Raw genomic sequence first — 13,596 nt, forward strand, 5'->3', positions numbered from 1 at the left:
TAACATTGTGAGCAGTCACTAGTATGAAGGACATTTTGTCTGCCTAGAACAAATTATGTATAGCATTAGTTTCATCTCTGTGTGCTTAGTTGTGAATTGGGAATGAAGCTGACATGTTTTGATATGTTTAGGAATGCTCTAAGCAGCTTTGAACTCACTGGTAGGGGTAGTATCTCTTTGAATTACTGACATTTTTTAGGACTTATTCTTTTTAAATTTTGCACGATTTTGTTTTCGTTAAGCTGCTAACATGGATTTTTCTCCCCTTCTCTAGTTTAGTTACTGTTTTAATGCTATTGACTTGTGTAACCTAACTCTCAGTAAATCTCTTTAAAACATTCGCATAACAAATCACATTTGCTCAACAATGTACACAAGCTTTAAACTTGTCTGTCTGTCTGTATGTCCATCTGTATGTTATCTATTGTTTAGTTTTGGCAGCTTGTATAAGAAGACAAAAATTTAAATCATTTCTAGAATGTTCATTCTAACTTCAGTTTACACAGGTTTTGGTGCTTGTGACAGTAAAGAAAATCATCTGTCAACAAGTCTATTAGGTATTAAAATTGTTGTTGTTATATTTTCTTGGTAAGAGAAATGTTACAAAAAGTTGCACTTATTCATTAAGGTCCATCTTATTTTCACATTCGTTATCCTCTTGTATGCTACAATATTAGTGAGGTTATAAATATATATATATTTTTTTTCTCAAAATAACTAAGCTGGATATGTAAATGTAAGATGCATGGTGCATACTGAATGTAATTCAAGGCTTTTCCATTAGTATAGCAATGACATACTAAAGTGAATAACTAGAGCAGGTTGGTATGCTCTCCAGAAATTGAATCCATAACGATGTCCCCCATCCGTTCCTGGTCTACTGTCCTGAATAAATATTGCTAGCTATTGTGTCCATGCGGTCAATATATTTTCCCATACAGCTATAACATTTAGATTACTAGAGCTGTATGCAGAGAGAAATTCATATTAGGTCAAGTAGATTAATTTGCTGTAAGCTGAGTACATTTCAATTCTTGAAAAGTCTGATGTTAAAGGCTTCTTAGAATTCATTATGAGTAAAGTTATTATTTAAAAACTTTACTCATATAACTTTTAATTTTATGCCATCCACTAAGTAAGAAAGAACATTAACATTTTTGTATCCTATTTTTTCCCCGACTGGGCAATTGTACCTCTTTGAATGACAAACTTGCAAGCCAAGTGGATAAATGAATGTTCGGGTTGGCAGTGTACAACTCTGTGAATGTGGTACCGTTGGTTACAGTTTATCAGAAGTCTGGTTTGTCAGTTCAACGAAGGATTGACAAGATTATATGATCTGAATGTAAACTGGTGTTGAGCACCTTATCATCACAGTATGGGATAAAGTTATAGTTATGTATGGTGGAAAATGTATTTCTTTGAACCAAAGAATGTATTTCCTTGTCATATATCCTTCATAAAACAAGAACATTTCCGATCTTACAACGTTAATAACGGTGTGTTTTGATGCATCTTGATAGTTTATATATAGGACAGGTTCTGCTTCTTGAAGGATAGATGTTAAGGCCAGTTTGTTCATGGAAATGCATTTTCTTTCGGATATATCTGTTCTTTTACGCGATACTGTAATAATAAGGTTAAAGGTCACTGCAGAGTTTGAAGTTTCTTATAAGTCATCACTCTAGCAGATTCACTAGCAGATCCATTAGAATGAGATACTGGTCATGTTCAGATTACTCATTTGAGTTTGAATATTCATTTCCAGCTTGAGTCATTTACATGTGGTTGTTCCCCCAGCCGTTAAGAAACAATGTTTAATTTTCCATTTTCGCTGTAGTGACTTTATCTTTTTTGTCGTGATGTAAGTGAACAGTTGAATAAATATTGTAAGTTGTATATATGTCTATTGTCTTCTTGTTTGATTCTGTTGCAGAAATAGTTGGTTTAGATGGAATCTTGGATGTTCTGTGCCCAGTACTGTTGGCAGTGATAATGGCTCAGTTTTGGTGTTTCGGAACAATATTTTCATTGAAAGATAGCATAAGATGTCTTTGAAGCAACTGGGGTGCTCAATCATGGGAAAAATGTCCTGTTACCAGCATAGGCGTAGGAGCCTAATTTGATTTGGGGGGCTGTAACAACTTGCCCGAAAAATATAACCAAATTTTTTTTGTGTGCTCCGTGCGTTCAGCATGTTAATGTGCATATCATATAGGCATGCATTGGTTATTACATCACATGCCAATAACATACAAATCATTTTCTGTGTTTTTACCCATCCATATTGGTTATAATTATTGGGCAAGTCATTACAATAATAATAATATCAGTTTAACCATTGAAAAACACATTGCAAATTATTATTCTTTCAGTAGGTGCCCGAAAAATTCTCAGCAAATGGCCTGAATTTTCACAAAATTTTTGGGTTGGGGGCTGCAGCCCCCCCCCCCTCCCCGCCTCCTACGCCTATGGTTACCAGTCCCTTCCATCCCAATCATTTGATAGACTCAAAAGTCACTTTTCAGCATTGTTTCAATTTTAAGAATGAAACGAAATGGACCTTTTAACAGCCATGTAGGTCAATATTCAGTTTTCCCTCTCTGAGCTTCAAGAGGTCAACAGGTTATCTCCTCAAATGGTATCAAAGTTGGCCATTTCTATGTGATTTACGCCAGATGACTTTTCCTTTTGGCAGTAGGTTGTGAAAATATTTCAGTGTATAAACAATGTCATGTAAGTCATTAATAAATTACAACTACTAAAGGGATGGTTGCTGATTTACTACCTCAAATTTGGTAAAAGAACATTTTATTCATACATCTATGTGTCTATATTTCACATAGGAAGACTGTTCTTTCTGAATAAATTTTCTGTACTGTGAAATCCTTATCGGTGAATTAAATGGTTGATGCCAACAAGGGAGTGCTACAAATTAGAGCTGGAAAGCTCTGATCGTTTCTGGTTCTCACTTAAATGATAAATCTAGGACAAATTTAACTCACTCCGCTACAATAGTCATATAGTTATTCTCAATTGTTGAGCACATTGTATGGCAAGGAATTAAAGCCAACTGGCTTTCTGGTTTAACCTTTACCGATGTGCGTGTGACACTTGGCTTGTAAACTAACTAAAAATTAGATGATGACTCAACGTCATACTTGGTATGCAGATGCAGTTTTATGAGTAGAATCATTCTAGGGTTACCTGTGTGTTATGTATGGGGTCAGGTTGTGACAAGCAGGACTGGCTTTAAAACGTCACAAGAGGTCAAAATCTGAAGATAACTTCATAGCAAAGTTGGATGAACTTCATACTTGGAAGGTGTATTCACCTAAGTAACTATAAGAACCGAATTATTTTCAAAGATCTGCAAATCGAGAGCTGCAGGACCTTCACAAAGGTCCACGAACAACAACTTCAATAGTTTTGTTCAAAACGTTCAGACTGCTAGTTTGTCGCTATTTACTAGCACATGGGTAAAGTAATGCTTGCTGTGTTCTGCAATTTGTTACTGCAGGCATGTTTCCCTTAGATGTTAGCGTTTTCCTTTCGACCAGCCCTAGAATGTGGGAAGACACGCAAAGACCAATTTTCATAGCAGGAGTGAAAATCTCACAACACACTACTAAGAGTCTTGAACAAGACTGCAAGTATTTCTGAGGCTACGCATCCATTAAGTGTGGGTTGTTCAAGCTCGAAAGACTTTTTGCCAGACGTGCGTTTCATATGGTCTGTACCGTTGTGAGGGGATTCCAATTGACGTTGACTGATTTCATATTATGAAACTACGCCCTCTATCGGTCTTTTCGCCAATGACATTAGTCAGTGCAAGACACTGAAAAAAGACATCTTTCTGAATCTGAAGTAATCGACTTCAGAAAAGGTGCAAAAATGGCGCAATCTAACGAACAAATTGTTTGTAGAGGTACCCTTAAAGGCCACAATGGGTGGGTCACTCAAATTGCTACTACCCCCAATTTTCCTGACATGATACTGTCTGCATCACGGGGTAAGTACCAACATTCTAACGTAAGTCATTGCAAGCCTACCATAGGGTTAGTAGGGCTACACGTAATACTAAAGGTATATATACAGGCTAGGCTTCGCGAACTGAACACAATAAAGTACTTGTTGGTTGATTGAGCTTAGTTACCTTTCACGCTTCCGTTTTGTAAAACTCCTCCCCAATCATGGTTATTTTAGAATGAAACATATGGTATCAACATTGATGCAGTCGCTCTACTAACACTACAGGCCTAACCTAGGCTTTGCCTAGTCAAACTTAGGCTAGGCCTATGTTCGGTAGGTCTATACGTAATTGCCAATGCCAATGTTAGATCTCAACTTTGTGCTATCATTTTACGCAACGTGTAATACTTGGCGAACAAGTTCATGTGGGCTAGTGACTGTATGCCTAAATGTACTTGAAAATTAAAGTCAGTCCTACTAGGCTGGGCACAATTTCAGTATTAGTATTAGCATACCGTGACAATACTCTCCGCCTTTGTAGTAGAATTTGGATTGAAATTGCACTAGTGACAGTAACTCAATCCTCAGTTTGTCAGTAAGCTACCTGTACTTATGCCAGCCTCGCAGTTCTCAGTGATATAGCCTACCAAGGCTATGGTTGCAAACAGTTTGCAGGGCAACATTTGGTTTCTTTCATTGAAGGCTAAATGTAACATGACAATGAAAGCAAAAGATTTCTCAAAATAATTGACAATTTATATTTTATTTATATTTACAGTGTTACTGTAGACACACTATTTTACAGAGCGATATGTAATAACTAAAGCAGAACTAGGAATTAATTAGTCAGTCAGTGATGATAAGCACAGCTTAAGCTATATATGTAGCAAAAAAAGGAAGAGGGGCATCAGTCTGAGCCAAGAGTTAGCTTAACCTTCTTTAGTAGTAGATTTAGTTGCAGGAATAGTACAAAATTGAGATGCTGGAGTAGTAAACAGATGGAAATGCAGGAATAAAAAGATTGAGTATGTTGGAATAGTAAACAGATGGAAATGCAGGAATAGAAGTGAAAACTATGTACAGGTCTGGATGGTAATTGTCAGAATGCTCTTAGGAAAGAAATGTGCATTTTTTCTTCCACAGTCCTTGTGTAATCCTTGGGATTCATTCTAATGAACCAAACAAACAAGTAGATGAGGGTATAATTTGGTCTACGGTTAAATAAAATGAACAATCATTGCTGCTCTTTGAGTCTATCATAATGTTTGCCACAATATTACAGGATTTATTTTCAGAAATAATTCCATCATTTGTTTTCATAACACCAAAAGACCTGTGCATGCTTCTGAATTGTTTAAATATGTTTGCATCTTTTAATTGTACACAAAAATCTCCAGCCACCACTACGATACCAGGCAGGAATTTGATGATTGTAAGCAAAGCACATGTGTAAGTTTGGTAGGGTGAACAGTTTAGGGAATTGAATGAGTTAACTTCTTTCCTATACATCTTCAACAGATAAGAAAACCATTTTGTGGAAGCTTACCCATGAAGATACAAACTATGGCATACCTCACCTAGCCCTGGAAGGACACAGTCACTTTGTGTCTGATGTTGTGATGTCATCTGATGGCCAATTTGCTCTGACAGGCTCATGGGATAAGACTCTTAGACTGTGGGATCTTAACCAGTATGAATTATGATTATTCTTTGATTAATGTAGAGAAATGTTCATAAGATGTTTTGTAATAATTATGTGATAAGCTGACTTCTTAATGATAAAACAAACTGGCTATTGTATGGAAAGATGCACCACAGAAAAAAGGCCCGACCTTCATTACCTATGGATGATATCCTGATAATATAATGCCTGTCTATGTGTTCTGACTGAGTCCATTTTTCTATCATATATCATTTTATTGAAAAAGGTCTTTAATTTCTAACAACTTGAGACTTGTTTTACAAGTTCTCTGTTGCTGACAAAGCAATAACATGACAAGAAAAGTGATGCAGAAATAGTTCTCATTTCTGAAAAAGGAAATGCCATTGAGTTATTTTCAAGAAAGAAAGATTTCTTGTAATACTGAGTTTTCTCAATTTACTGTATAATAATTAAAAAAATGATATTTATCAAGAATATCGGTTTCCTCATTTCCTTCCTCTTATGTGCATTTATATGTGAAGCAAACGTGATTGTTATTTTTTAGCTCAACAGGTAGTTATAGAAATGATGTAATTTGTCATGGGTTCTGCTTATCTTTTCATTTCTCTAGCGGCAAGTCTACAAGGACTTTCAATGACCACAAAGGTGATGTCCTGTCTGTTGCTTTCTCCGCTGATAATCGACAGATCGTGTCTGGTTCCCGTGACAAGACCATCAAGCTCTGGAATACTCTTGGTATCTGCAAATACACAATATCAGTAAGTTAATGCAGAGTTGTTAGTATTACAAGTTTAGTATCAATGCAGTGTTTAACTTTGTTGAAAGGCCTTGACTTGGATGATCACAGGTGCTCTCTGTCTCAAATTGACTTCATCATCAGTCGCTCAGGTTTTGATTGGTTTGTCCGTTCAAGTTAGATTCCTCACCAAAGACAATCGGAATAGGCGTGATGTTCTTGTTTGTGATGTCTTGGATTGTTGAGACGATAACTTGATAAGTGCTTTGAAGTTGAACTTACTTTACCTGGTAGGTAGGTCCACTTTATTAAGTACAAGAGAGAAATATACAAGTTGTGGAGCCAAGGTCATTTGAGTTGAACAGACACTGTTTTGAAGTTCTCAGTTTTCCTCTGAAGAAGATCCTGCTGGGATCAAAGCATCAGGCTGTCTAACTTAAACAAGAAAAGCATAGCTTAAATACTTCATACTTTGTTGTAGTTCCACCTTAATGAGTGGAAGAACGTTAATTTAATGACAGATCAAAGTTTATTTGAGGAGAGTAGGGTTGTCCAATCCTGTTTGTTCGTTGTTGCTGTTATGTTGGTATTTTATATTTTGTTATTTAATGTTTTTGTACACAGCTGTCAATGCCTTCTTTGGCAGTCCATTTGCCTCATTAATGACATCTGGATTAAAGCAGGCATAGAGCAACCTCCTGTCTATTACGTACTACACTGAATCTCAAAGCGTAGTATTTTGAAGACAAAAACATAGATGTAGCAGTTTCTTTCTGTATCCAAATAAAGAACATTTGGCTAAATGCTGGAGTCCCACCTCCAGCTTTTGAATAAGTCAGATAACCTTTGGCTAGTTGGTGGTGCCCACTTCTCTATCCTCTAATCAACTGACATTTTTAATACAATATGATCATAAACATTCTGAAAAGGGTATTTATATTATTATATATATATGATTATGGTAAATCAGTGAAAGTTGCAGAATACTTGTCATTCTTTACTGGCTGATCATAGCCAATTGGCGTAGGCTTTACTCTGAGAAATCACGAAACACTCATCTTTTGGTTGTCACAACATTTTAACATTCAGAAAAAAAACTTGTCTTTGTTTATTTATCTCTCTCTGATTTTTAATCATTTTGCGGCATTCAAAAGTTTTTACAGTTAACGTATACCTCATCATTTTGTGTCAATGTATCTCTTAATGTAATTGAATGAAGTGCATGTGTTGTTAACAACCTGTCTTTGATGTTTGACTTTGTTTGACTTTGATATATTTGCTGCGACTTCTCCTAACAGGAAGACTGCCATGACAACTGGGTGTCCTGCGTTCGCTTCTCACCTAGCCAGGCAAATCCTATCATTGTGTCCTGTGGATGGGACAAACTTGTCAAGGTAAACAACTTTGAAAAGTGTTCAATTCTTGTGAGAGAGCTCAGATGTTGTTTTGATGGTCCTTTGATTCAATTTGGGAAGTGGGAGGAAGGGGGGGTGGGGGTTGAGGATCGAGTATTAACTTATCACCGTTGTTAAATTACTGAGAACAATAAACTGTAAAGATCATAGTGTATTTGGAATGAGAACAGGTTCATGAGCAAATTCCATACAAATAGTTTTACCAGTCTTTGTGATTCTTCACCATGATAATTCTCAGCAAATATTTCCATTCTGTAAACCGTAGTGAAGTCACTGTTGTCATAAGTTAACCTTACTCTAGATCTGGTACGTTTAATGCCACATTGAGATGGACTAATTGTCAGATATATTTGATCTGTGCCATGCAATGATGTTGCATCGACTAACCATTAGGTTGTGTAGGAGGTAGAAATTCCAAGTTCAATTTGCTTACACCCAAAAAAAAAATCCATTTAGCCAACTTCTTTGTGATGTTTCTATTAGTGCTGCTGTCATGTTGTTGCTGGAGTGCCTTATGAACTGCTTGACTCGTTGTAAAGGTTATCTTACATTGTATCTTTATTTTAGCTTTGAGATAAAATAATGTGACAATATTGGCAGAATCAAATACTTCAATATGCTTTAGTTACATAGGAGGATGGTGAAGAGAAGACTGACAGTTTATGTTAGTGGTCTGTAATATTGTTACTTTTTACTTTTTTCTTGATCAGGTATGGAACTTGACCAACTGTAAGCTGAAGACCAACCACTATGGACACTCAGGATATCTTAACTGTGTCACTGTATCTCCAGATGGTTCTCTCTGTGCTTCCGGTGGCAAGGTAAAATCACATTCTGGGGGTTTTATTTCTGAGATGGAGTAAATCAAGGGTTTTCCAATGACTGGAATTGTGTCACTTTGGTAGAATACAGCTCTAGAAACTATTCAATAGGCAAAGTGTGCAGTAAATCCTCTTACATCTATCTAACATATGCAATACTATGGTAATAAAAGTCAAGTCCCTGCATGTTCAATGAAGTTTGCGAATTGATGCTTATATGCATTTCATAAACACTTTAAGGAGTTGGTTGGAAGTTTATCAAGTGGAATGAAACATTAGTATTATTTTGAAGAATTCCTAACCTTGTCAGACAAGTATTTGTGTTTTTGTGATCTGTGAGATAAAAGTTGAAATGTTGCAGAGATTTGTCCCTCTTTGTGAACCTATTTCTCAAATTTATGGCTTATCTGAGAAATCGATTGTACTTTCTACTTTTGTCAAAGTCCTCTGCAGTTTGAAGTGGCTTACTATGAAGGTTGTTCATGGAGGCTTCATCCACATCCTACATAATTATTTACAAGCAGTCCCCCACCCCCTTCTTGATCCTTGCTTCATGTGATTTATTGTATTTGCATATAATGTTGTCTTATTTCAGGACGGTCAGTCCATGCTGTGGGATCTGAATGAAGGTAAACATCTGTACACTCTGGAAGGTGGTGACATCATCAACGCACTCTGCTTCAGTCCCAACAGGTACTGGCTGTGTGCTGCTGCTGGACCCTGCATCAAAATCTGGGTAAGAGCAACAATCTTTTGGGAATAGTTTATCTCATAGTATGTAAGAGAATGGCACAAGAGGTTGGCACATTTTTAAACAAATGCAATATTGGGTTTAGATGTATGCAGTAACATAATATTTGCAATGTTAGTAACAAATTCATCAATCTTAGCATTGCAACCCAAGATATGAATGGTGAATTATTCCCAGTTACTACTTAACAAGTAAACTTAATGAAAAAAGTGTTTTTAAGCTATAATAAAAGTGAATCATTCCCCTGTTTTAAAGAAGATGTTAGTCACCATGCATGTATAGTATGTTCATTAGTGTATGCTAGTTGAAGAGTTGTGGATCAATACAACAGCATGAGTACACTTATGAGTACAAGGCTCTAAGCAGAGTACAAGAACTTCATTTGAGTACATGTGTACAGCAAGCTTTAATACAAGTATGAAGAGGGACCCCCTACAAGTCTGACTACTTGTATGAACTGTAGAAAGTTAATTGGAAACATCAGGTTTAGATAACTTGTGACATTTTCTACCAAATAGATAAATTATCACTATATTTTGGATAAGTATTTATAACATTGAAACAAGGACCATATCTCTATCCAGATTTCATTTCTTGATGTAGATATTCCTTTTAAGTGGTGATAGATCTCAGGCAGTCTGCTTCTGAGAAAGCAACCCTCACCTTCGGTATCCATTACTAATATTGTCTCCTTAATATCCCTTTACAGGATCTTGAGAACAAAACAACTGTTGAGGAACTCAAGCAAGATGTGTTCACAGCTGGAGGCAAGAGTGAGAAGCAGCCAACCTGTCTGAGTTTGGCCTGGTCATCAGATGGTCAGACTCTGTTTGCAGGTTACTCGGACAATCTTATCAGAGTATGGCAGGTGTCCCTAGTACAGTAAACTGGGAGGAAACATACAAAACATCTCTGCTACCATAAACAAAAAATATACTACAACAAATGTCCATGTTCACTCAGTCAAAGGTTTATGACTTGTAACCAAGTACAGTTATCTGCAACTAATACTGTGAGAAGGTTTCTTCATTTCACTGTAGCAGTTGCCACGTTGATGGAAGACTTTCTGCATGAAACCTACAAAATATTAAGAGACAATCTGTATCACAATAATCATGATAAATGGGTGCAATGATGTGGTAACATAATAGGTGATCTCAACCCTTGTTTTTAAACTTTTATGGACAATTTAGCAGGGAGTATGTTAGGGAGAGGATATCTCTACAAACACTTTGTTGTTTATCAAAGGACCTCAAGAGAGGCATTGAATGAAAATAAAATAAAGATGTCTTCAGAAAATGAAGAAAAAAATTGAATTGTTAACTTGTTCTCTATATTTATTTCTATTATCTATGATAACATGTGATTGTTGCACAGCTGAAGTTTTCAAGTGATTTGCTTCTGATTACCAATTTATGGCCATTTGTCCGTATGTAATGAGAATTAAGAACTGTTGACATAGTTGATCAAGGTAGTAGGACATTCTTGTAGATATTTGCATAATTTCATCAAATAAATCAAAACAATGGTGTTCAGCGTTTACGCAGAGGGTGCTTTCATAATAGTCCTAACAGAGCTGTGGATATGGCTCTGGTACCTGATGTGTGAAATACACTGTTTAGAGATAACCAAAGATTTTGTAAAGCACTGTAACATATCTCAATCTCTGTGCTAGTTGTGAAAATAAGTTTAAAAAGATCTTATCTTTAAAAATTGCAAGAGGAATTGTAGGCAAAAGTCTAATATATTCCATTTCAGAGACTTTCATACAATTTTACTGACACTCAAAGATAATACTCAGTTTAGCTGACTTGACTGAAATATCTCGCAGCTCTCTGATTGGCTGATGACCAGACGTGTGTTAAGTTGCCAGACTAATGGTGGGCAACATTTCGTTTCTAAGATATGCTAGTTATGAGTGGTAAAAACCATATGTTAGCTCAAATATGTCACACAATGTGTGGAGGAAATGTGCAGGTAGTTTTCCCAGAAGTGTCCATCAGAGATTCTCAAAGGAATTCTCAGTGATTTCAGAGATTGCAGCTTGTCAAGTTTTGCAGAACTAGAAAGGACCAATATGACAGCGCCCTCTATTGATTTAAGTTGTGGCTGAAGATCCACACTGAGTAACAAAGGATTCAATTCTGTGAATTTTGTAGCCCAGTCGCTCTCTTATTAGCAGATATTAAGTATAAAGCCATAATCTGAAATTTTTGTTGTTATTTGATATAAAAAGTTCTTTATGAGCAAGCAAATGAACTGCCATTCTTACACTGAATCTTTGTTTTAAAAAGTGTTTAAGCTTGTCAAAGTCTTACCAAAGAGCATGGTTAACCAATCTAATTTAAATCTTAAAGGGGTAGTGTTGCGTTATGTTTCATAAGAGGCATTTCACATAAAAATAAAAATGCAGGAAAAAATTCAAAAGGGTCTTTGGTAACTGGAATGTTGGATATGAAAACATGGTGACGAATTTGAAATTTTAACACCTGTCTCAATATGTCAGTGATTTGATATAAAATGAGGAACTGAGAAGTGAATACTATCTTTGCAAATTGCAATTAGTTGAAATGAATGGCCTTCATAATTTCAGTGGAGACGTGAACTAGACCAGTCCGGGGCAATTAGTTCGGCCCGGCCCGCTATTGCATTCTTCAATTTTCCTTCCTTATATTATAAAAATGGCAATGCCCTTTTGGCCTTTTCCTTATCCCATCTTTTCCCGGGCTGCTTAATATTTCCTACACCATAATTGAACCCAGGCTGATTTGCCTTCATGCCTAAGCATTTTTGCAGTACTTGCTACCATAATTAGGTGACCATATAAGTATTTCGATAGCGCCTCCACGTTGTGTATAAAATATTGCATGATCATGGAGCTAAATGTTAGCTCCATGGTCACATGATGAGCTATAACTGCGCCGCCAGAATCCTGAATCGGCAGGTAGAGCAAAAAAGGAAAAATCTTTCTCTGTTTAACTTTGTTCGTGATTTCTTGTGTGTCGCCCTCATCTTGGCGCGATGAACTTCAGAAGATTAGTTTCACCCCCGCGCTCTTCTATGTTTAGCCATTGCCGCAAAAATACAAAACGTAGAAACAAATTTAACTTGAAGGAAATATAATAAATCACGAAATCAACTCACACCAGATCAAAACAAAATTATGACAAATCATAACAATCTCAAATTCACAGGTTGGATACGCAGGAAAAAAATCCAGACACAGATCCAGACTCAGATTTGCAAAGAATTGTGGCGGCGAACAGTTAATTCTGCACACGTAAATAAATCAGATCTCCTTGAGTAGCATACTTCTTCAAAACAATGCGTAACATTCTCTACTTTGGTTCGTTATTTTCGAATTGAACGCATTTGAGTTAACAACATCCTGCAAGAAAAAGTTGCAAGCAACAAATGTTTACCGTTTTTATAAGCAACGACTTAGCGTTATCTGTACTATACTTGAGCTCTTGCAACATAGGCACTTGTAACGTTCTTATTTTGACATGGCATTATAAACTATGGTCGTGCATGGCATATATTACGTGTTTTGGATGATAATAAACCAGGGCCAGGTAATCGACCAAGCAGTTTTCAATAGACCGGATTGTGTTACATTTGCAATGATAGACTAAAGGCCTACATATTCGTTAGATTAATCGTCCATTAGGCCTTCGGTGCAAAGCACTGTATGTTCGTAAATTTCGCTAACGAGGCGAGGATTTAGTAACGTATAACATGTCGTTCAAATTTTCCGAAACAGGCGTGATACGTGATTGACAGCTTGGTTGTGACGGTTTTAGTCACTAATTTCTTCGTTTATATTACAGGCGCATTCTAGTTAGAGTATTGTTTATAAACATTAAACAATATGGCCTAACTTTGGTCTACGTTAAAAGGACCAAACGCCGAACTGGCTTCTTCGTGACCGAATAACTTCAAAAGGGTTGCAGTAACAAAGAACCCCCCCCCCCCACCTCCCCATTGAATATGAAAAACTAACTTTGACCTTCACCACGCGCAACAATGACATGTGTTTGTATACAAATACAGTTGTTCTAGTTTTATTTCTCGTTGTCAAAAAAAAATGTTTTTAACAGACGCCCTCTTTTTGTAAGTGGCTCGTACGTTAAATTGATTTGGGTAATTTCTCATTAATCTTGGAATATAAATATAATTTGGAAACGTAACTTTTGGTTGTTAACGGGTTTTTGGCAATAGTACATTTGTTTTTATAA

General features: G+C 36.4%; 1 protein-coding gene across 2 annotated transcripts in view; it reads left to right on the forward strand.

The window, feature by feature from the left end:
• The window catches only part of LOC139968572 (small ribosomal subunit protein RACK1-like), a 151,972-nt gene extending 141,298 nt beyond the window's left edge, over positions 1-10,674 (forward strand). Inside the window, exons 1-7 of one of the 2 annotated variants that reach the window (XM_071972669.1) lie at positions 3,791-4,012; positions 5,491-5,662; positions 6,246-6,393; positions 7,670-7,765; positions 8,497-8,607; positions 9,203-9,343; positions 10,068-10,674. In XM_071972669.1, the coding sequence (XP_071828770.1) occupies positions 3,895-4,012; positions 5,491-5,662; positions 6,246-6,393; positions 7,670-7,765; positions 8,497-8,607; positions 9,203-9,343; positions 10,068-10,244 (963 nt within the window). In that variant the 5' untranslated portion in view covers positions 3,791-3,894 and the 3' untranslated portion in view covers positions 10,245-10,674. Of the gene's footprint in view, positions 1-3,790; positions 4,013-5,490; positions 5,663-6,245; positions 6,394-7,669; positions 7,766-8,496; positions 8,608-9,202; positions 9,344-10,067 lie in introns of those variants that run through there. The other variant, XM_071972670.1, reaches the window with a different exon arrangement.
• Positions 10,675-13,596: the final 2,922 nt, after the last annotated feature.

The sequence above is a fragment of the Apostichopus japonicus genome, chromosome 6 (assembly GCF_037975245.1).
Source record: "Apostichopus japonicus isolate 1M-3 chromosome 6, ASM3797524v1, whole genome shotgun sequence".
Classification (NCBI taxonomy): domain Eukaryota; kingdom Metazoa; phylum Echinodermata; class Holothuroidea; order Aspidochirotida; family Stichopodidae; genus Apostichopus; species Apostichopus japonicus.